The 23,498-nt window shown below is 43.4% G+C and overlaps 1 protein-coding gene across 1 annotated transcript in view; it reads right to left on the reverse strand.

The window, feature by feature from the left end:
- The window catches only part of LOC111149126 (Fraser extracellular matrix complex subunit 1), a 405,997-nt gene that overhangs the window by 222,313 nt on the left and 160,186 nt on the right, over window positions 1-23,498 (reverse strand). The window contains exons 6-14 of the mRNA XM_022506058.1: window positions 21,692-21,851; window positions 18,978-19,111; window positions 11,401-11,484; window positions 9,644-9,745; window positions 9,135-9,326; window positions 5,341-5,430; window positions 3,188-3,223; window positions 1,654-1,801; window positions 29-172 (exon numbers count right to left, since the gene is read on the reverse strand). Of these exons, the coding sequence (XP_022361766.1) occupies window positions 29-172; window positions 1,654-1,801; window positions 3,188-3,223; window positions 5,341-5,430; window positions 9,135-9,326; window positions 9,644-9,745; window positions 11,401-11,484; window positions 18,978-19,111; window positions 21,692-21,851 (1,090 nt within the window). The remainder of the gene's footprint in view (window positions 1-28; window positions 173-1,653; window positions 1,802-3,187; window positions 3,224-5,340; window positions 5,431-9,134; window positions 9,327-9,643; window positions 9,746-11,400; window positions 11,485-18,977; window positions 19,112-21,691; window positions 21,852-23,498) is intronic.

Here is a 23,498-nt window from a genome sequence, read left to right on the forward strand (position 1 = left end):
CTTCTGGGCTGCCTGCCCAGAGACCTACCTAAACAGAGAGCACCAGCTTGGTAAAATCCCAGACCACAGCTGTGTACACATTGTCCGTTCCGCAGCAACTTCGTGGGGTCCTGACAGAGGTCACAGTGCTCCGGAGATCGAGAGCAGGTCAGGCAGTCTGGGTGGCAATGAACTACAACCAAGGACAAAGGAGAGGAGAATTTAGTAAAGACCACAGGATTTCTCTCACATTCCTCCAGAATCTACAGATCATATGCAGCTGTATAGAATATGAAGAACAGAAAACTCTGGAACTTAGATATTAAAAAGGCCCCAAAATAGCAGAAGTGACTTCAATGTAAGATTTCAAAGAACCTCTCCTTCTCTGAAATATTATTACTGTCTCTGGTAGCTCTAAATTGAAGATACTAAAAACACGACTGAACGGCCCTGTTAATGCTTCTACCCACTGGAATGCCTCTGCAAACAGGAATTACCAGCTCCATAATACACGATTAAAATGAATTAAATAATTTATGATTTCTTAGACGTTCTTCTTAAGCTTTGGTATGCATAGAAAGTTAAGACAAAGCACAATTTTTAAAAAGTCATTTTCTCAAAAAAAAAAAAAACTCTCTTCTTTTTTCTAAAATAGAAAAGAAAAAAAGCTTTCTTCTTTTTCTCCAAAATTCAAATCTCATTCCCAATAACTGGGATTATCACTGAATTCAGTGACAATTGTCAGCAAAGGACTTCTTTCAGGTTGTGAAGTTGTCAAGGACCTGATTTTCAAGGTATTGTACATTTTAATATGCTAAATATTTGTTTTGGAAAGCCCAGGGAGCCACTTTAGTGAAGGTAAGATAACTAAACCATAAAGTTGCTTTGCTTTTCCCATGATAAGCTCTTCATAGAAACACTATGATTAGCCAAAATAAGTTGAGTGCAACAAAAGCAACCACCAATATGGAAAATTGCGGCCCACAGATGAAAACAATTAATTATGAAATACGAATGGAAGAAAATGCCACTTTTTCAAGAGAGACTAAGCTTACAGGCAAATTACTGTACAGCCAGAGCAACACCAGAGCTTGCCAACAATTATTAACTGGAACTAATTCAACCCCAGGTGATTTAAAAGCAGAGTTGCAGAACAAGTAGATAAAATTTTCTTTTGGAAGAAATTAATGAGTCTTTAAACTTCAAAAACCCATTTGAGAACTCCAAAAGGAACCATCTGTTTAATAGCTCACCTTAAAAAAAAAAGAACGGACACCTGTAACAAACTTCCAGCAGTTGCTCTTACAGATTCAACAACAGGAGTTCTAACACATGCATTTGCCTTTACAAGTTTTCAGACTTTATGTTATTTGATATCCATAATCATTTTTTCAAGGTAGATCAGGCACATTTTACCAACGAGGCAGTGAAGATTTAGAAAGGGTCAACGACTTGGCCAAGATCACATACCCATAATCTGCTGAGTTTGGCAAATATACAGAGAGGGATTCAATAACATCATTTAATAGAAAAATTAGCAAGGATCAAACGAAACAACCAACCCAGTAGGTGACTTAAAGAAAAAAAAAAAAAGTAAGAAGGGAAAAAGAAGATCTCTCAGAATTTTTTGGCCGTAAAGATACGTCAGCAGAAATCAATCGGACACGGACCCACCTGAAGTACAATCTGGACAGCACCGTCCCTTCACCACCTGGGCTAGTGTGGCCACTGGACACGGTGAACAAGAGGGTTCGTAGCAAGTGACCTGAGAGCCCCGGCACTCACACACCTTGCAAGGGCCATCCTCCCACTTCTCCCCATCCTGTACGAAACAGTAAAGAATGGCGCTATCAGAACTGCAGAAGTTCACGAGACAGTTGGCTGGTGGAGAACTTATAATTTCCGTAATGAACAAAATGCAAACCACCATGCAAACCTAACTCTGATAAGACAGTAGTTGAAGCATTCTAAATTAAAGAGGAAATATTTCTCCTTCTTTGTTTATAACTGATTTATTTTAAAGTACAACCCAGGCGGACAGATAAACAAGCATTCTGGGGCTCCTGGAAAAAGCAAGAAGCCTGTAACCCTTGTTTCTCAGCCTATGTCACCAAAAACAACAAACAAACAAACAAACAAAAAAACCAAAACCACCACCAGAGGGGATTTCTAAGTACCTAGTGATTAGCAGGAACATTACATACAATCTTTATAATAACAGTGGGAAGCTGGTTAAAGCCCTGAATTTCCTTATGGTTACTGCAACAAGAGTAACAGTAGAGTCATTATATGCTCAAAATGACAGCTCTTGCACGACCATTTTTAGTGGGCTGTAGAAGTGCCACGGGCTTTCTCATGCTTAAATATTCTTTTCAGCCAAGCAAATTATGGTAATAAACTTTAGCACTTTGATGGAGAATTCAAAGTGAATTATAAAGAACAACTCCTTTTTGCTCACTATCCCACTCACCCTGGAGATAGGAAAGAGATGAAGGTTCCTACCCGAATGTTTTGGGGTGACGAAGGAGGTAAGACAGGGGAGAATATTAGAGCATATTATAATACAAATATTTGATACAATGTTTATTAAGCCAAATGATGTTGAATATTCCAAACGATGTGGCTATAGTTAGCAAAAATCAATGACAATTTTAGAAAAACCAGGAATATTATCTTGAGAAGGCAGAAGGGCTTTACTTCCCTTTCAAGGCAGTCTGGATTCTCAGCCCCCTTATTCTATAGCCTCCAAAATTACAAGCTTGCTTGTGTGAGCAAAGGTGCTTGCACTTTCCCTTAAAAAGAAACCATACAATGTTGTCCTGCATAAAACCTTGAAAGAATGAAAACTCAGCTTTGTTTTGGGGAGCTAACACTCCCAAACCCCAAAAGCTCTCAATGTTTTGAGGAACATGAAATTGCACTGATGGTTAAACTGAATTTTCTAGGCCAGAAAAAATCAGAAGGAGAAAATCACCACAAAAAGGAAAGGTATGTGTGGGAGCTTGTAGTTAGAGAAATATTACCTGTGGAGGAAAAATAGGGTAAAGGAAGGAGCAAAGTTTCAATAAGTCAAAGTCCTAATTATCATTAACTGGACCACAGTGCCATCAAACACAACTGTCAGAAATACTATGACATTAAAGTTCCCCAGGACAAGCTTAGAACAACTCTATAAGTGTATGTGTACAAGTTAAAAGTCTGTACTTACTGGAATACGCTTAACTTTACTTGCATTTGAGGACATCTAGGAACAAAGAGAAATGTATTTATCGTACTACTAAAATCACTGTTAGGCTGATCTATTTATTTTCGCATTTAAGGCTTATCCATTTTGCCCAAGTAACATGCAACTTCATTTGTTATGAATAGAGAAAAAAATCTATATATGTCAAAAAAACAAGAAAAGCATATGATAGGAGGTGAAGACAGTATGCCGTGAAAACATATTTTGAATTCTTATTCTCGCTTTGTGCTTAAGCACTTGACTTCAATTTACTTCAACATGAGGCACTCCTAGTCAAGGGGTCTAAGCCTGTAGGGGCAAACTCTTCAGCCTCGTAAGGTACCACAGCATGACTTACGGGGTTTAGACCCCTTTAAGACAACTTGTTCTTCTAACAAAACAAGATGAAACCAGAGAGGGAGACAAACCGTAAGAGACTCCTTAAAAAACTGAGGGTTTGCTGGAGGGGAGGGGGGCGAGAGGGATGGGGTGTCTGCGTGATGGACACTGGGGAGGGCATGTGCTATGCTGAGAGCTGTGAAGTGTGTAAGCATGATAATTCACAGACCTGTACCCCTGAAACAAGTAATACATTATATGTTAATAAAAACCAAAATAAAACAAACAAAAAAAACCCAACTTGCTTTTCTTTAATTCCACCTGGCTTAATTTACCTCAAAAAAAGGTAGGAAAATTGATACTCTGATCGAGAAATTAGAAATTCAACATCTATAGGAGGGCTCTAATCTCCTACATTCTTCAGAAACAAGGATGACTAAGTTATAAACCACTCATGAAACAAACAATGCCAATAGCGTAATAACAATGATGCCACTTTTTAAGCTTTTATTTTTTATTTTTTTTTTAATACACCAGCCACTGTTCTAAGTGTTTTACGGGTATTACCTCAATCACCCCGTGAGGTAAGTACTGTTGTTATCCCTTCTTCACTGATGAGGACTAAGTAACGTGTCCAAGGTTATAGTCAGCATGTGGCAAAGCAGGTATCTGAACTCAGAGCCCGCTCTGTTAACCCTACACCGTGCTCTCTCCCCAGCATATACCGGCTGGCAGATGCAATTTTCCCAAATCACGAAGAAAACGTACGTAGGAATCAAAGGACTTAATCCCAATTCTTATCAGCTTATTGTGATTGGTCAATGAGGCAGTTGTCTTTATGATCAACTGGCCTATTTTTTAGAACACAATTGATCAACATTCCAAAACCCCATGTGGGAAATATGGGCTCTATAACTACAGCAAACCTGAAGAGATTACAATAAATATTTTTCCTTTATGTATATAATTTTTAAAAGTACAGACTTAGAAATAAAACCTCAGCAAATGAAATTTCGAACCCCGCCCCCATCCCATCCCTGAAAATCCTCTCAATTCTACCTACAAAATAAATCCAGAACCTGACCACTTTCTATCACTTCCGCCCTAGACCAAGACCCCATCTCCACCTCCGGACTATGCTGAAGACCTTCCACCAGACAACAACTTCCAGTCTCACCCACTCCCGCCGCTCGTCCACAGAGTGGCCGAAGTGACCGTCTCACAAGTAAGCCGGGTCACAACACCGTGCTCAGAGCTCGCCTGTGTGTGTCAGGGTAAAGCCATGGTGTCCAGGCTACCTAGTGGACCTTGTGGCCAGATCCCTTCCTGTCATTCATTCGGTGCCGGCCATGTTCACTTTGTTTCTTGAACTCACCACGCACACGTCTGCTTCAGTCCTTCGCACTTGCTGGCCCGTCTTCCCAGCCCATTTTCCTCCCCGGGCCTCCACATGGCTCCCTCACTTCCTTTAGGTCTTGCTCAAACTTCTCACCTTATGTAAGAGAGCATCCCCCTTCCCTCAGCTACTCTAGCTGCTCTGTTCTCACCACTGGACCTGTCGCCCCCTGATGTGGCCAGGCTTCTGTCCTCTGTGTCCCCACACCGGAGCATAAGCCCGCCACAAGAGCAGGGACTCTGCCCGCATTTTGCTTCTAGTGTCTCTAGTACCCGGCACATAGTAGGCACGCAATCACATCTGTTGAACAAATGAATGGTTAAAAGGTATAAGGTAATGGCCCATTAAACTACTTTTGAATTATTAATTTGTGATAGTCTCCAGTTATTAGCCTGATACTCACGAATTCTGCATTTTCTTCATGAACACAGTAACCATTCTTCGAAATGCATTCAGGGCAGCATTTTCCATCTAAGTGAATTAATTCTTCGCCCTGTAGAAGTAAGGATTGCAGAGGCACATATCAAATTACCATCTCCAGGTAGCGGAGCCAAATTGCAGAACAGCGGGATTCCCTGACTGGAATGAAAAACCCTAGCGTGCCCTTTGCTTTGGCCCCCCACTTGTTCCCTCTGCCGCGTTGTCCTCCCATGGACAATCTAGGCCGTGCAGCTCTCCCCTCTGAGCGCGGTTTCATTCCCAGATCTACATTACATTTAAAGTGCAGGAACCATCTTAGGTAAAAACGGAATAATGTGAAATTGTGCAACAGAATAACCACAGGGAATTGTATGTTTAAAAACACCGTGCAGTACAAAACTGTAGTTGAACTGTAGCACGATGGGTGGGTTTTAAAGTTTTTCTACTTTTCTTGAGTATCAATTTTCTAAAATAAATATGTATTATTTTGATGAAGGGAAATAGGAACTTGTAAAGGAAATAAAATCATACGTGGATGGCTGTAACTTTTTTATCCTAAGTCTTTGCAGTGTCTGAAAACGGATTTCAAGAGGAAAGGCGACGTGTAGAGATCACTGTCCATCAGAACAGAACGTGAGCAGTGGACACCGCAGACCGCGGGGAAGATTTACATATAAATTGTTTTGCAGAAACGTGACACAGCAGCGGGTGGGTTGCAGGCCTAACCAGGAATGGTGAGATCCGCTTTCAAAGCACACAGAGGGGTTTATGTGCATGTAATCTAAGTTGCTTAAAACAATGTTTTAAATCGAGACACGATACGTGTGCTTTGATTACAGGCAGAACGCGTGGCTGCTTCTCCAGTGCCCACGGAAAATGCCGCGGGGCTCATCCCGGGAAGGCAGGGAGGGTGGCCGTTCCGAGGCTCCCGACGCTACTGTGGACAAGGGCAGGCCTTGCTGCCCGGGAGCAAGGATTCGGTTTTGGTGAGGCGGGGAGTTCTAAGTAGATTTGCTATTTGCAGGAGGAGCCTGGACGCCCCCAACCACGGCAGCTCACTGTGGTGGGGAGCTTGTGGCAATTAGCATTTGACTTTGGCTTGGAGAAAAACTGCTTTGTGGAGCAAAACTAATTCTCTTCTTTTTAAGAGGATTCTGCTGCCTGGGCCAGATGGAGTCTGCTAACGTCTTCCCACTGAATCACTCCAACATCCAGCCACCAGACGAAAGACGGTGCGCGTCCCTAGCCAGCCCACTGGAAAAGGAAACACTCTTTTGAGGGAATTTTCCTCCACTGCAGAAGGGAAATGCACCTTCTGCCTACGTGTGCCCTCCCTCTTCTGTGCACGTTGGGATAAGCTTCGCTCCCACCCACCCCCATCACCACCACCATCACGATTTTATGCATGTTGAATGCCAGGTCCTTCAATAACAAGTCATTTGACTTTTCCATCTAATTCATGTTCAAAGATAACACAAAATATGGAAAAAATGAAAATCTTCATACTGTGCTATTTCACTGTTGGTGCGTTATTCGTGTTTCGGTGTCTAGGGATTTGGTTGGAGACATCAAAACCCAAGGCCGTGCCATTTTCTCCTTTTTTAGCAAAGGAAAATTATGTGCTGATCTTCATGCTACTCAGAACGTTGTTGTTGATGACCAGTGTGGTCATTATTACAACGGTAAACCTGCCCAGTTCTGACTCCTCTTCTAGAAGTTTACTTTTCTGCCTCTTTGTGGATGTACAGACACTTAGACCGAATCTACCCTTGGTATCCAGGAATCAAATGACCTTGATATTCTCGGAAAGGCAGAAAGTGGGGTAGAATTGAACAAAAATCCCAACAGAGTACTTGCACCGCTCCCCTGGGCAGACGGTCATTTTCTCCAGGTGCTTCTAATGCATTTCGTCCATATTTCCATCTTCATTGGGGCCACTGCATATTGTGATTTCTGTTGATTTTTCTGACCTCCCCCAAACGCCTGGGAACTCTTGAGATCAGAATGTGTCTGACTCATTTTTTTATCTCCAAGCGAAGCAGAAGTTAGGAAGTTTGTACTCCAGGCGCTCATGGAGCTATTTCCAGAAGTGTGGCACAGAAAGAAGGTTAAGGGATATTTTTGGTAAGATTCAATTTTGGTTAAAATTTTACTTCTGGTAGTGTTTCCGGTTCAGAACCCAGTGCCTTCAACAATAGGTAGAAACACAGAGGTCACCAGGAGGACACCAGTTTAGTTGAAAGAGAAATGGGCTAAAGGCATTAGAACTCCTGAGCTCGTAATGGAGAGATGGGGTGGGAGTGGGAAGCAGACCATGCTGGGGGTGACTGGAGGGGAGCGGGGCCCTCTCCATGCACCTCGGTTGTCGCTCCCCATTTTTCCTAAGAACAGAGAAGAAAACCTGGCCCACGGGGCCACAGGTCGTTGTCACAGAGGATAGCAGGCACTTGGAAATGCGTTAGCCTTGGGGACTGTGGGTCAAACTGTTACCTGTGATCGAGACTCTTTGCTCAGATTTCACTGAAAATAGGTTCCTAAAGGGTCCACCATACCAGAATCACCTCTCCCACATTTTCCTTAAACCCTGGGATATTATTCGGCAAATTAAGATCTTAGAAAATAACGCAGCCTCCGCCCGGCCCTCTGGGGAGGCCAGGAAGCCCAATCTCAGCTGGAGAGAGAGGGAGGGGGGGAAAAAAAAAGGACCATGACGGGTTTTTCTCATCTTCGTCCAACCATTCTGACTCCCCTGACATAAAGAAGGAAAAGAAATGAAAAGGCCTGGGGGGGTGGGGAATAAATCGCAAAAAGCAAGACCGTCTTTACCTAAATACGTTTCAGCTCTGCCAAGACTCAGAAGTAGGAGGCAAAATGAAAAATCACCCTGTCCCTGACAGCCCGTGTGAAAGGTTGTTCCTTCTCGGGCTCAGCGCTAAGAGGAGCTGAGATGTGGGGGAGCAGAACTAGAAAGAAAAATGCCTTCACAGACATCCCGAGCTTCAGATCTCCTGAGTTTCCCTCATCTACTCCAGTCCACAACCCTGCGGGAAACTGGTGGGGCGGATGGGAGCGGTGAGGGAGAAGGAGACGTTCAAAGCAATTTGTTTTGCAGTGGGTCAAAACAGAGCTCAAAGAGAAAAAAAAAAAAAAAAAAGCAATTTGCCTACAATATACATCTATAGTCCAAACAGAGGCTGCTTTGTTAGAAACTTCTAGAAACTCTACAGCCAGCAGAAGTCAACAGAGGTCATCCGAGTTAATTATTTATGAGGTTCCCTCCTTCTCTCTTTAAAACAAAACCAAAAACATTTTATATTCTTTCCTGATCCGCAGAAGCGCCGGTAGGTGCTGGCTCTCCTTTCTGCTGAACCCTGCCGGTAGGGCCAGCACCAGCAGCCGGGCCGGGAGCACCTGCGTGCGGACTCTGTCTCACACCCAGCAAGCTGGCCAGGCCACCAGCCACGAGGTCCGGCCGCACCGACTGATAGGCTGATGTCCCGTATCACGTCCTTCCCTTTCACGTTCTGGCTCGAGGCTTCCCGTCAGACCAGATGCACCGAGAACTCAAGGCTCCCAGGGGCTGTTCCGAGTCAGTCTGAACAAATAGTGACATTTATTTTACACCACAGGGTCCTTGTGCTGGAAGGCTCTGTGAAATGTGAGTGGTCAGCCTGGCTGTCGCCTCTGCGGCTGGCGAAAAGGAAGGAGCAGGTGAGGGACCCCCATCGCACTGGACAGAACTGCTACAGTCCACGTGGAAGCGCCTTCGCTTCTTACCTGGGCGCACTCCACTCTGGCACACTCCCCAGTCTGGCAGGTCACCTGGCCACGGTCACACACGCAGAACTCGCAGGCCGAGCCCTTCCACATTTCATCCTGGTAGCGCACAATCCCGTCCTGTGAGCAGCTTCCCGCAGGAGACACGCATTCCTCACAGCATTCCCCGTGACGCCGAGCCCTGCTCTGACCCTGAAGAAACAAAGATGGCGGGTAAAGGGTGGTTCTCAGGAGAGTTTGAGAACATCCGGGCCCGTGGGGCAGAAGGACAGAGAAGGCCAACACTGTATGCTGCTCCCTTCCCCTACCGCCCAACCTAACCCGGCTGGGGCAGGGTCCTCTCTACCTCAGCCCTCCTCCTTACGAAGCAGGTCTTTCCTATCTTCATTGACTATTTCTGAATATCACAAAACTTTGGATTCCCTCAAAAGACACACTAGACTGAGAAAGGCCTTTCTCAAATGACCCAGGATAAAGCTTTGAAAACCAGCCCACACTCTCTCAAATACCTTTTCACATCTCAGCGGAGGGCAGGCCTGTTTGTGGCACCGGACCTCACCCTCGTCACATACACACGTGGTACAGGCGTCTTCATTCCACTGCTCACCATGCTGAGTCAAGAAAGGACAAAGTGGAGAATCAAGTGTCACATACATCAGATAGAAACACCGGCACACGAGACACGTAAGTTTTTATTACAGTTTTTAGTTGAGCCACACTGAATGTAGTCCTGAGAAATGGTATCATTCAGGCAGCAACAGCCTCCAAGAAAAAAGTCAACAAATGTCCACGGGGAACTTCGCGTTCGTTTTTATTCAACTGTATGTATTCCATAGATGTGTTGAGGGCCTGCTCTCTGCCAGGCACAAAGGGGCCCTGGAACCTCCAGATTAATAAGAAGACCCCATTGGCTGCCTAATGAGTGCTCATTCTTTAGCTCTTCTTCTCTGCCAGGAGACCCAGCTCCCACTACCACCTACTCATTTCCCCAGCATCCCTTAGGGTAAGGGCATTGTCCCAATCCTAACCTAGGTCACCTCAGGGGAACTCTGCTAGAACAGTGAAGGGCAAAGAAAAGACCCTTCTTCTCCATGAAAGAAGAAAAGCCGTCCCTTTTCCCCACCAGCCTTTAGCGATGATTGTGTGTGGCTGAGCTGGTCTGGAGGAAGCCATCTTGGGGACGTGCAAATGCCACGATGCTGCAGGTGGCAGGTGGAAAGATCAAAAAAGGACCCTTGGATTCTTGAACACACCATCAAGAGTTGAGAGGATCAACCCTGCCACCACCCTACCTCTGCACCTCTTGTTATGTGGGATTACAAATGTTTTCATTTTAGCCACTTTTAGAAGAGTATTTGTTACTTGCAACCAAAAACATCACAATAGGTATAAAGGCTATCTCTTCCAGAAGAAACTAACCTGGCCCATGCGTGGCTACTGTATCGAACAACACAGATCTAGTACAGACAAAAGTCCGAACATAACTAACTGTTCGTTCAGTTATTCAGATGTTCGTTCAGATTTCAAGGGACCCATTTGGACTTCGTGACATTCATTCCTAATATTCTGTTCCAGATTCTCTACTGAGAGGAATAATTCCAATTTCCATTTAGTCTTCTTCAGAGTGGCTGGCAAGCAAGGGATGTAGTTGGGTTTATTTTTTATATGTTCTTTGCTTTTAAATAACGTAACCTTCTTTTGGCTCAGCTGGACACTCCTAAGAGAGACACTCATTCATTCATTCACTTTGTTGAACTCATTTTTATTTGGCACTTATTATGTGTTTGGCACAGTTTTCTAAATTATTCCAATAGTATTCTCAACTGTGCAGGTTCCACCACCCCTAGCTTCTCCCCTCCCTTCCCTCTCTCCCTTACTACCCTCATGCCTCCCCCAGTGTGGATATCAGTACATACAATCCAACCAAAGCAGAACGACATTCCCAGGGCCTCCAGCCTAAGTGTAAACTGATAGTAACCAATGATAGTCCTTTTCTTCCTTCAAGACATGTAAACAGTAGGTTCACCAAGGTTCGTGAACCAGGTGTTGCCAGCCAGCACATTCCTTTATATTTCTAATCCCCTTCAATTTAATTTTTTCATAAAGTCTTCCCACAAAGAGAAGAAAAAAGCTGTTTATGTACTGAGTTACTAATCTTGGCAAAGACTCAGACAAGAGGGTGGGGTGGGCTGGTGGTTGGAAGGGTGGAGGGCATATGTGTGAGAACGTATGTCAAAACAGCTACAGGGGGTGCATCAAAGGTTACCTCGTACACTTGGCCAGATGCAGAGCAGGATCGGGAAGAGCACTGTGGGCAACATTTTCCAGGAACTCGGACTACAGTTTCATCCTTACATCCAAAAAAGGAACAATGCATCAAAAGGAGACATTAATAAAATCCACGATGGTAGGAAAATTTCACTGATAGCTAACTCAAACATGTTCCTCAAGCTTCCATAAATAGCAATTTCCTTTCCTTTATTATTTGTCACCTGGTGCTTTGATAAGAATTGGCACTTCCAAAGTCACCGTGACTCTTAAGAGGTCTGCACATTCTTCGAGTCCTCTCCTCTTCTAAGAACAAAAGCACCAATAATAACAATGACAATAAGAACAGTACTTCATGTTCCCCAGGCATCATTTTAAGGCTTTACGTGACCCTATGAAGTAGATGTTCTTATCCTTGCTTTGCAAACAAGAAGAGTAAAGACCAGAGAAGTTATGTGACTGGTACAAGGTCACATAGCTGACCTGGTAATGACAAATGGCGGGAAAGAGATTTCAGAGCACCAACCACTCCAGCACTGAAGAGCACTTAAGCTCCTGCTGAGTTACTGCTAAACTCAAAATGGAGGCAGCCCTCTCCTGACAAGCTACTTCACTCTTCTTTTGCATCTTTATGTGAATACACATCTTTATGGGAGCGCACACTTACATATATGCATTAGGGAGTTCTTTGACATGAGAAGAATCAATTGTATTCCTAGATATTTGGGAATAAGAGCAGAGAGGAGTGGTGACAGAGACTAAGTGTCCAAAGAACCCCCAGGGCCCTCTTCCGACTTCTCTCCTCTACCACTCTCACCCCCAGAATACCAGACCATTTGTCTCCACTGCCCTGAGAAGAACTTTCACAGCAACAGTCCCCTCATCAATGCCAAAGAGTCAGCATCTTGCTTTGAGTTATCACTACAACCTTTTTTTTTTTTTAAGATTTTATTTATTTATTTGTCAGAGAGAGAGAGAGGGAGAGAGAGCAAGCACAGGCAGACAGAATGGCAGGCAGAGGGAGAAGCAGGCTCCCTGATGAGCAAGGAGCCCAATGTGGGACTCGATCCCAGGACGCTGGGATCATGACCTGAGCTGAAGGCAGCTGCTTAACCAACTGAGCCACCCAGGCGTCCCTCACTACAACCTTTTGAATGGCAAGAAGGTAGACAAATTAAAGGCAGAGGAAAGAGGGTTAGAATAAACCAAGTTTTAAGGACTAAGAAGTGGTCTGTCTTACATAGAAGATAGCTTCTGAATGATTACCTTCACTTTCTCTTACAAGAAGCAGAAAACAAGATTTTATTACCATGGTTGCTTTGGAACTCACTCTGTAAGAATAATGAAGCCAAAGTACATGGGCAGGGGAGGGCGTCCAAGAGATTCAATTTTTCTTGGAGAGTTCGAGTCATACTTCAATAGTTCTTTAACCCAATGATGTATGTTTAGATTAATGCATTACTATTTAATAGGTATTTATTTCAAACAACTGAATCACTAGAGTTAAACTGACAACTGTATTCTTGTTTAGGTTATTCTATTTCTTTATTCTTCTATATGGAAAATATTATGGCCATTGATGTTTAACAGAAGATGTGAAAATTGGACATGCATTGAAATCATTGAGCGTCTCTCAACCTCAGAACTCTTCAGATTAATGAAATTTCAGTGAGAAAGTAAAATAAAGGCATATCTGATGTCATACTATCTGGTAATTTTACTGTAATAAGCAAATGAGCTTATACAATGGTTGGTACACAGGGAACAGATGTAATGATCACAAATCTTGAATCAGCATAGAGTTAGTGTCAGTCTTAACTAACATGGACTAGACCCAAGTACAGCGGCAGAGTCAAACTCGAGAGCACGGGGGAAGAACAGATTACTTGTAGCAATATTGGCAGAAGGAAAATCAAGCTTTCCAATTCTTACTGGCAATACCTAATTATATATTTTATTGATGGAAATAGAATCTTTACTCACCCATCCAGATCAACAAGGGCAGGAAGGGAAAGCACTTCAAGAGAAAACATGCCAGGATAGAAGAGAACTGCCTGACTGAGGCGAGAACTCACCTGGGCTGGTGACGAAAAGCAAGACAGGAGATGCAAACAAGATGGTGAACGGCACAGCGGGTCAGAAAAATGGGAAAGACGTTTCACACTGCATTTTGTTGCTGTCATATATCTGAATCCTATCATTCCGGGCGATGTAGATCCACTCTTCCAGATGTATAGTCTGTACAGGGGCCAGTCAACTAGGGACCATGGGCCAAATCCAGCCTAACACCTGTTTCCATAAGCTTTTATTGGAATACAGCCACACCCACTCATTGACATATTATCTATGGCTGGTTTTGTGCTAAGACGACAGAGCTGAGCAGTTGTTTCAACCGAAGGGCACACAGAGCTGAAAATATTCACTATGTGGCTCTTTACAGAAAACGTTTGCCCACCCCAGGTCTAATATGGCACCCTCAGTCATCACAGGAATTGGATTTAAAAAAATATGGTTAGTGTTATTACAACTTGAGGTAGAGCTACCATTAAGGATATATTTAACTATGGTTTTTCATATTTCTTACATAAACATATTTATGATAAAAATATCAGGGTGTATTATGGCTAACAGCCCTTGACAAAATATTTTCCTACTGTGATACCTCTGCAGATATAGAAAGAGATTTCACCACCAAAAATTAAAACAGCCATCCTCCAACCACTGCTACCAGGAAGTCCCATTGAACATAAGACGTTCTGCGGCCTTTCTTTGCTGATGCAGTGATTTCAATGCATGTCTAATTTTCACAATTTTCTTTGCTGTGTAAACCTAAATAGATATAAGAACCATCATTCTGCCTAACTCTGCCTTTCTCTATCACACACAACCCAGATCCCTCCCTCCTGTGTGTGGCCACTATTGTTTGAGGTAGTCGGGTGCTGGCCCTCACTTCCCTTAATATCTTTCTTTCTACTTCTAATCAGAACCCATAATGTAAAAAAAGAAAAGAAAAAAAGAGTGGGAAGTATGTATGTTGAAGAAGGTAGAGGGAGTGATAAAAAGTTGGGGAATAGGACGATGCCTCAAGTGGTAAAGCCCATGGTCACCGAGACAGGAGAGAACCTTTGCACTGGTACAAACCAGACTCAAAACGTAGGAGGGCTGGGCAGAGGAGGCCGGGAAAGATCCAATGTCTACACAATAGAGCTACCCTGACTGAAAATCCACCAGCCCCTCAGACAAGGAGACATGAACCTTAGCATCTGGCTGTGGATCTGAGCAGGGGAATTAGCCAGGGCAGGACATTTACCCTGCAGCTTTCAAGCACAGGTACGGATTTCTCTTGACCAAGGATGAGTAAACAGAAGGAAAGGAATTTGGGGAAAAAAGCTGAAGAGTGAGCAAAACAAAAACGTTCTAAAGATTCAGAGAAAGAGCAGACAGACTCCTGAATGCTACCTACTACAGGATCTAAAAGAGAAGACTTGAAAGTTATTCTGCAACTTCAGTAAGATGCATGAAAATGTGGTCTTTATTAAACAGAAGCAAGAATAAAGAAAGAATAAGGGTTAGGATAAAAATAAACAGATGAACCAATGAGAAGAAAAACAAGGGAGAATTAAAAGAAAAAGTGAAATGGTCAAATTAAAATCAATACTAGAAGCAGTAAATACAAACTCGAGAAGCTCTCTCCATATGACGAGGAAAGATACGAAGTGAGAAATGATGAGATGGACCATGATTGGTAATGAGAGGGAGAGAGAGGGGAGCAATTTAAGAGTCATCGTAAGTGTTTCTGAGGAATGAGAATAATTGGAATGAATATGATTAAATTAAAGCCATAACTGAAGAAAACCTGAAAAGGCCGTACCATATTCTAGACATATTTCTCACCTAGAAATATCCTTTAAAAAGTGTTTCATTTATAAAGATAAAGAAACAGCCTACAAGATAGAGAAAACTAGTTGAACACAGTGGAATAAAGAGCAGACAGACCTCGGACTTCTCCATAGCACTAAATTTCAGGATTCAGAGAACGGAGCCCACAGGGTTGGGATGTGAAAAAAATTATAATTGCCCCCAATATTTGAGCCCTTCAATTATCCCTAAGGTATACATACAGGAAGAAAATAATTCTCACTTAGTGGCTCAGAAGACATCTAATCTTCTCTCTTTTTTTTTTTAACTGAAATTCTTCTATTAATATTTAATGTGTTATTTGTTTCAGGGGTACAGGCCTGTGATTCATCAGTCTTACATAATTCACAGCACTCACTATAGCCCATATCCGCCCTAGTGTCCATCACCCAGCAACCCCGTCCCTTCTGCCCCCCTCCCCTCCAGCAACCCTCAGTCCAATCGTTTCTTTCTTGAAAGAACATTCAAAGACGAAGTTCGACCTACTTAGATTCATCAATATGGAGAATGGGAAAACTATAGTACTAAAAAAATTGTACTAAAAAAAAAACATCATCAGGAATATTTGGGGCTCCTGGGTAGCTCAGTCAGTTAGGCATCAGCCTTCAGCTCAGGTCATGATCCCAGGGTCCTGGGATCAAGTCCTGCATGGGACTCTCCGCTCAGTGGGGAATCTGCTTCTCCCTCACACTCCCCCTCTGTGCTCTCTCTTTCTCTCTCTCAAATAAATAAAATTTTTAGGGGCACCTGGGTGGCTCAGTGGGTTAAAGCCTCTGCCTTCAGCTCAGGTCATGATCCCAGGGTCCTTGGATCGAGCCCCGAATTGGGCTCCCTGCTCAGCGGGGAGCCTGCTTCCCCAACCCTTCTGCCTGCCTCTCTGCCTACTTGTGATCTCTGTCAAATAAATAAAATCTTTTAAAAAAATTAATTTTAAAAATAAATAAATAAATAAAATCTTTAAAGAAATATATCATCAGGAACAACTCTCATCAGACTGAGCAGACCATTTTAATGAGACTATGAAAATGTGGATGGGTTAGGACTCTGTTCATATGACATCTAGACAAAAGTAGCAAGTAATCTCGGTATGAATTTATATCCCTCTTTAAGGAAACAACACCCTGTTTGAACATAAGAAATTTCTCCTTTTGTCAGAGATTATCACCAATGTCTAAAATGTGATTATAACTATGAAAAAACAAATATATTCACATTTGCCTACAAAAAAATTGAAATAAATTACCAAAATAATCTATTACGGTGTTTTTGAATGATAGAAATATAAATGATCGTTTTCTGCTTTTCTGCCTTTTCCAAACTTTCCTTAGTAAGTACAGATTCCTTTCACAATTTAAGAGGAAAGAAAAAAAAAAACAACCTCTTACATTAAAAATCGTTTTTTATTCTAGAGCTCAAGACCTGGAAATAATTTCTTCTGATGAACTTGTGTGTTTTTAATATTTAATGAGTTGATGCATACAAAAGACTTGCAATCGTGTCCAGCACTGTTAGTAACTGCCCTTCTGTGATTGTTAGTATAGATAATGCTTTGTAACTCTTTTTGGAAGGCCACTTAACACAATGGTTAAAGGCTGAGTCAGGTGTGGTCTCTTGAGGTTGTGGTGCCGAACCCAAGTGAGAAGCACTGAGGCTTCCTAACTGTGGTGTGTCACCCACGTCACTTATGCTCTCCATACCTCAGTTTTAGGTACTGGCAAGAGGAGATGATAATAATAGCTCTTCATAGGATTGTGATGAGAATTACAGAGCTCTGAAAATTAACGACTGGCATATAATAAATGCCAAAAATGTGGTGATGATGAGGACAGACATGATGGTAGATGGTAGATAGTGGTAATGGTGTTTCCATCAAAAGCCTAAATTTTTAACACCCCTTTATATCATCAGAACATCCAATATTACTAATGATATTAAATCAAGAAAAATATTTCTAAGTAACCTGAGAGTTATTTTTTTTAAAATATGTCATGGCAGAAATATAAACTTAGTGTAAGAGTGATTAAAATCAACCTATTTTCAAGACTTCAGAATGCTTACATATCAACTAGCTCTAAAGTACGGTGCCAGATTTCATCTTTTTAAATTAATTATGTATATTTCAATGCAGACTCTATGTGATGTAATGGTTGAAGCTAGAGTGTTTTTATTTTTATTTTTTTAGTTAGTGTTTTTATTTTTTTAATTTTTTAAAAAGATTTATTTATTTGAGAGAGCGAGAGTGCATGCATGTGCAGGGGTGGGGAGGGCAGAGGGAGAGAATCTCAAGCAGATTCCCAGCTGAGCGTGCAGCCTGACACGGGGCTGGATCCCAGGACCCTGAGATCATGACCTGAGCTGAAATCAAGAGTCCTACGCTTCACTGACTGAGCCACCCAGGCGCCCCACTATATGTAATGCTTCTAAGAATGGGAACTAGCACTTTCAATTACACTTTCAATTACTCCAATATCTACCCCCTAACATGAAGTCTGCTCAGGTTTCAATGATTTAAAGCAGAAGGCACACAAGGGGTGTTTCCTCCACGCCTCCTCCCACTTTCCTTACTGCAATCCAGGCAAACTGCTCAACTGCCCGTCATACACAAGGGGACGGAATCCTGGAAAGTGCTACGTCAAAACACCCCTGCACCGCCGCGTCCTCGGAACGTGAGATGTGGTGCAGCTCCCCCGGGAAGCTCATTTGTAATCTCGGCGCTGGGCGAAGACGGTGATGCATGGGAAGATGTGACACACGTGCCGTCGTTGTGGTCGTGCGGGTAATACAATCTCGTCTTTCAATCAGGTGCATTTCCCTTTATTTGGCATTTAGCATTTCCTGTCTAATTGCCTTCTGTCTACCTTTGAAAATATTGCCCAATTGTCACAATGTGCCCTGTTATTGATTTTGTTTTATTTGACACAAAGTACTGCTCTGTATCAACCGAATGTTGGCTTCCAGCTTTTCCTTAGATCAAAAATGAGCTATTTTCCGACTGGAGGCAAACTCCTTTCGTGGTTATCTATCAACTGCCAAGGAACGTCCACAGAAACCCCTGGAAGAGTCAGAAACTGTAAAATACCACGTACCCCACATTTATTTGCCATTGATTTTCTCCTCTAAGTTTGTGTGAAGAGTCTAATATTTTGAAAATCTGACGAACTTTAAATGAAGAACAAAATCCATGATTTTTTAAAGCTCCCCAGAGAAAATCCTAATAATTTGAATCATTCTAAGAATTAAAAAGTGTACGTCTGGATAATCATGTTCAAAGACATCCGTATGTCTTAAAAAGCAGGACGATACCTATGCCTCGAGAAACAAGACCTGATCATATCATGGACTTTTCCAGATGTTCAACTCGACATTTTTGCAACATCTGCAGCTGGAGCTGGTGGCTTCTTTGCGTGGACCCCCCAAGGCTCACTTTCATTACGTAACACTTAGCTTAAATGGCTCGTAATTAGATCTATCTGCAGCTTCTGAGGGTAAAAGAAATGTGTCAGTGGTGGTCTCCAGAAGTATAAGGAAAACAACACAGCCTTTGTGTCTTGTTCCTAGGACTCTCAAGGCTGCATTGACAACCTCAGAAGAGGCCCCAAGTCCCCAAACAGTGAAGTTAATAGTCCAGCAAGGATCCATTCAGGCTGTCTTCCTTACCTGGTTACAAAACAGAGGTTGACACTGAGCTGTGAAGCACTGGACGACCCCATTTCTACACACACATTTGGCACACCGACTCAAAGGCCAGTCTTCCCCATCCTGAAATACATGGCCTTCATAGGAACAAGGTTCTGGAAGGTCAGAAAAACAAGGATTATTGGGGACTGACTGCATACCCTGATCCCAGGGCTGACTGCTTCATGTGGACAGTGCAGTCATGTAGGGCCCTCTGGTTGGGGATTAAAACTCTGCAGTCTCTGTACGGAGTTCTTCTGTTTGTTTTTTAAAGGGGGGGTAGAGATAGGGAGGGGTAGAGAGAGAGAATCCCAAGCCCGTCCCACATTCAGCATGGAGCCCAAAGAGGGGCTTGATCTCATAACCCTGAGTTGAAATCAAGAGTTGGACGCTTAACTGACTCAGCCACCCAGCCACCCCCATCGTATGGAGCTCTTAATAATCTTCTGTCTGAGTTTTATAAGTGAAGTCTGGTGAGACAACGTAACCTGTGCCGGGGAGCCTCAGTTCATGCATTGGTCCCACATCCCACTGCCTCCTTGCCTTCCTGAGATGGGTTCGTAGCCACTTGCTCCCAAACCCACACCAGCTGATGTGGAGAACAAAGGCGAAAGAACATAGGAAAAAAATAAATTTCTTTTGCAGCCCATTGACAAGTACTTAAGACAGGCAGGATGACTTTCCTCCAGGAACTCAGCTGCCTCCAGGTTAATACTCTGCTAGAGGCAAAAGGCAATTAGCCCAAGTTCCAGGATTCTGTAAGTCTTCTTTAACATACAAAAATCCCTTTGGAAACTTTATCTTCACTGCCTCAGATATATGTTAGCAATCATCCTCCAAGCACACAGCCTACTGCTCCGTGTCTGAAGGGTCTCATGACTAAGGTGTTACTAGACAGTAGTAAATGACCTCTTCCCAACAGCAGCTAGCCCTTCAAGGTCCTAGAAACCTCGCTTCCAATTCCTTACAGACTTATGATATCCCTGACCCCCTCCCAACCTGAAAGTATGTAATCTGTCCCTCCTCGCGACCCCAGCGCAGCTTTCTGCCCACAGTTCTTTCCCGTGCTTTTAAAAAAAAGTACTTTTTGCATTGAAGATATCTCAAGAATTTCCTTGACCATTCACTCTCAGACCCCGACATTTCACATCACGGGGAAGGCTGCCAGCCCCCAGCCACAGCGGGGACCCCAAAGCAGGTGCTGGGAGACTGCACGCACCTAAGTGCCAACTGGCAGGATGGAGGCCAAGGAGAAGACCTCTTAAAGAGCAAGAAAGGGTCCCACAAACCCAGCCAGCCAGCTTGCCACCCCCGAACTCTGTTGTTCAAGGATTTTTAAGAGAGTGGGGCACCTGGGTGGCTCAGTGGGTTAAGCGTCTGCCCTCGGCTCAGGTCATGATCTCAGGGTCCTGGGATCGAGCCCCACATCGGGCTCTCTGCTCAGCAGGGAGCCTGCTTCCCCCTCTCTCTCTGCCTGCCTTTCTGCCTACTTGTGATCGCTCTCTGTGTGTCAAATAAACGTATTTTTAGTTGCAGTGTTCTTTGGCCCAAAGCAGCTGTCAGTCCTCTTGGGTGGGTGACATCTGAAATGCGTGAGGCAAGCACTGTATTTTCATCGTTTCCAATGCATACTTGTTAATCCTTGTACTTGTTCTTCAGAGTAAAGGAATGCCAGGAATGGGATAACTGGGGATCAGAAAAAAACCAGGGTCTTTTTAAAGGCAAAGGCAGAGGTGCCTGGGTGACTCCAATGGTTAAGCATCCAACTCTTGATTTCAGCTCAGTTCCTGATCTCAGGGTTGTGAGATCAAGACTGGTGTCAGCACTGAGCTCCATGCTGGGTGTGGAACCTGCTTGAGATTCTCTCTCTCCCTCTGCCCCTATGTCGCTCCTCCCTCAAAATAATAAAAATAATGAAAAAATAAAATTACTTAATTAAAACAATAAAAGGAAAAGGCAAAAATAGAGTATGGCTTCCAGGTATTATTAAATAAAAGAATAATTTTAGTCTTCATCTGCTGGGAGAGGATGTAACGCAGAATAACCATAATTTGTATTTATCATGAAGTATCTACTACTCAGTCATAAAAAATGGAAGGGAAATATATCCCTGAAATGTAATAAAAGGAGTACGTGGACCAAGGATGGTCCAAGGAAGGGCCTGGAAGGGTGCCCCTGGCTGGCTGAATGGGGCTGTGGTTTGTAGGCGGGCGTAATCTCCACAGCGACCATGCCACAGAGACAAATGAAAGACCGGCTTCCTGCTCTGCGTGTCTTAGAGATGTTATGTCATCTCAAGGACCAGCCGGCAGAATTGGTGTTAGTGATGCTACATGGAGAAGCAATTTGTTCATTCTGTCTCTGCCAAGAGGAAGAGGGGACTACCTTGGCCTTATGCAATCACATCAAAGAATCTCGTCCCTCCTCCCTTCCTTCTTTGGAGCTGCAAATGCCAAGGGACACGTTGGGCCAGTGCAAAGTAAATAAGTCAGAGACTTGCAGAACCCCAAATATGGTGTGTTCCAACCTCACTCTCTGCATCTTTTCTTCTGCCAAGTGCAAGGCTCCAACCTGGTTCCCATAAGGAACGGGGTTAGGGATCTTTGAGCCCCACTGAGCAAGGAGGAGAAAAGTTGGGCTGTCAGCAGGTGAACCTCCAAGGCAAAGAGGGTCTCTTTCTACAAGTTCATACTCACTCCCAGGGCCCACACACACTGGGCAGCAGCTTCCTTCCGGGATGAACTCCAGCTCCTGCTGTCCGCACGACAGCGGTGGGCACGGCTGGGGGCTGCAGCGGACTTGCCCATGAGTACAAGAGCACACGCTGCACGGGGAGGATGTCCACTCTGTCCCATGCTGGGGGTTGGGGGAAAAGAAGGAAAAGGGTATTGTCAGAATATAGCTTTCATTTGACAAACAGAAACAAACCTCTAACACACATCAAGGATGGTGCTCGGGAGAGATGGAAGAAAGCTCTAGGCTTACAAAGTTAAGACCAGGGTTTACATTGTTCCAAGTCAGAGACCAATTAAAAAACTGAATTTTCTTTTCTTTTCTTCTTAGCATGCTTAAGATTATATTTGGAGTTTTCAGAAAAACACAAAAAGAAAATAAAAAGTACCCTGACCCCAATCGTTTAAAAAAACTCTATAAAGCCTAAAATATTCACATGCCTATATGTATTTACTATATTCTGTATAATGGTCATATTGTTTTCAAGAGCTCTCACTCTGTTCCTCTTCCTTCCTCCCTTCCTCTCTTTTTCTTCTCTCCTCTCCTCTTCTCTCTTTCTCTTTCCTTCTGCCTTTACTTTTTACCCTGATTAGTTCCCATATTCCTCTCCCCTGCCCCCCCCCCCCGACACTCTCCTGCTCCAATGATCTGGTCCTGGGGGAAAGTAGGACAGCCAGCCAGGTCTCCCACAAACTGCAGAGCCAACTCAGAGCCCCCCTACATACACAGAATGTTGCTAGTCCACTTCAGGCTGAAAGCTAGCATTGTACCAGTGATCTGACAGATGGAGGTTTGGAGCTATAGGACTTACAGAGCACCAAAAATATTGAAATGCATCACGTCAAATGTGATGCAGAGTAAGAGGGGAGTGAACCCTGGATGTAAAAAGCCTCAAATATGTTGTCTGCTTAGGGCAGTAGATGGCAAAGTATGTTGTGTCCTCAATGGCAGAATGGAATCATGGTGGCCTTTTATGAGACGGAAGGGGGGAAAATAAGCTTAATGAATGAAACCTTCCTCCTATAAAATTTCCTTAAATATTGGAAACTGCTATCCTCTGCCTCTACAAAATGTGGCCTATGATGATAGCTGATTCAGCCCAAATCATATATAAATTTCTATTAAAAACATCACACATTCCTGGTGCTCAATCACCAAAACACAATCTGGGGATTACAACTGTGTGACTGAGAAGCAACGAAAATGAATATCCTCTTGCTTCTCCTCAAGCCGTCTTCCAGAGTAGTTATTCATCTCTTTCAAACACAAAAGGACTCTGTCTTACCCACACAAGTCAGTGCCCCCTTTATTCTGCAAATTGCAGCCCGTGGCAAGCACGCCATGTCCAGCATTTTGGAATTACTCATAACCTGTACTATCATTATGATGAGATAGTAATAAGTAGTCACAGTTACCCAGTTATTTGGGGAGTCCTCACCTCACTATCACGGAGATTGCTTTCTTCTAGGCAGACTTCTTGGAGCACAAGAGAACAATAATACAAGTGCCCACACAGTCAGAAGAACTGAGGGTCTCCTTGGAGACTCCCAGCTCTGCCCTCCCTGCCTTGGGAACCGTGAGCGAGTGATTTAACCTTTTTTTTTTTTTTTAAAGTGTTATTATATTCTCCAGCTTTATTTTATTTTTTAATTTCTTTTCAGCTTAACAGTATTCATTGTTTTTGCACCACACCCAGTGCTCCATGCAATCCATGCCCTCTCCAATACCCACCACCTTGTTCCCCCAACCTCCCACCCGCCGCCCCTTCAA

The sequence above is a fragment of the Enhydra lutris genome, unplaced genomic scaffold (genome assembly GCF_002288905.1).
Source record: "Enhydra lutris kenyoni isolate GAN:26980312 unplaced genomic scaffold, ASM228890v2 scaffoldscaffold21, whole genome shotgun sequence".
NCBI classification, from domain to species: domain Eukaryota; kingdom Metazoa; phylum Chordata; class Mammalia; order Carnivora; family Mustelidae; genus Enhydra; species Enhydra lutris.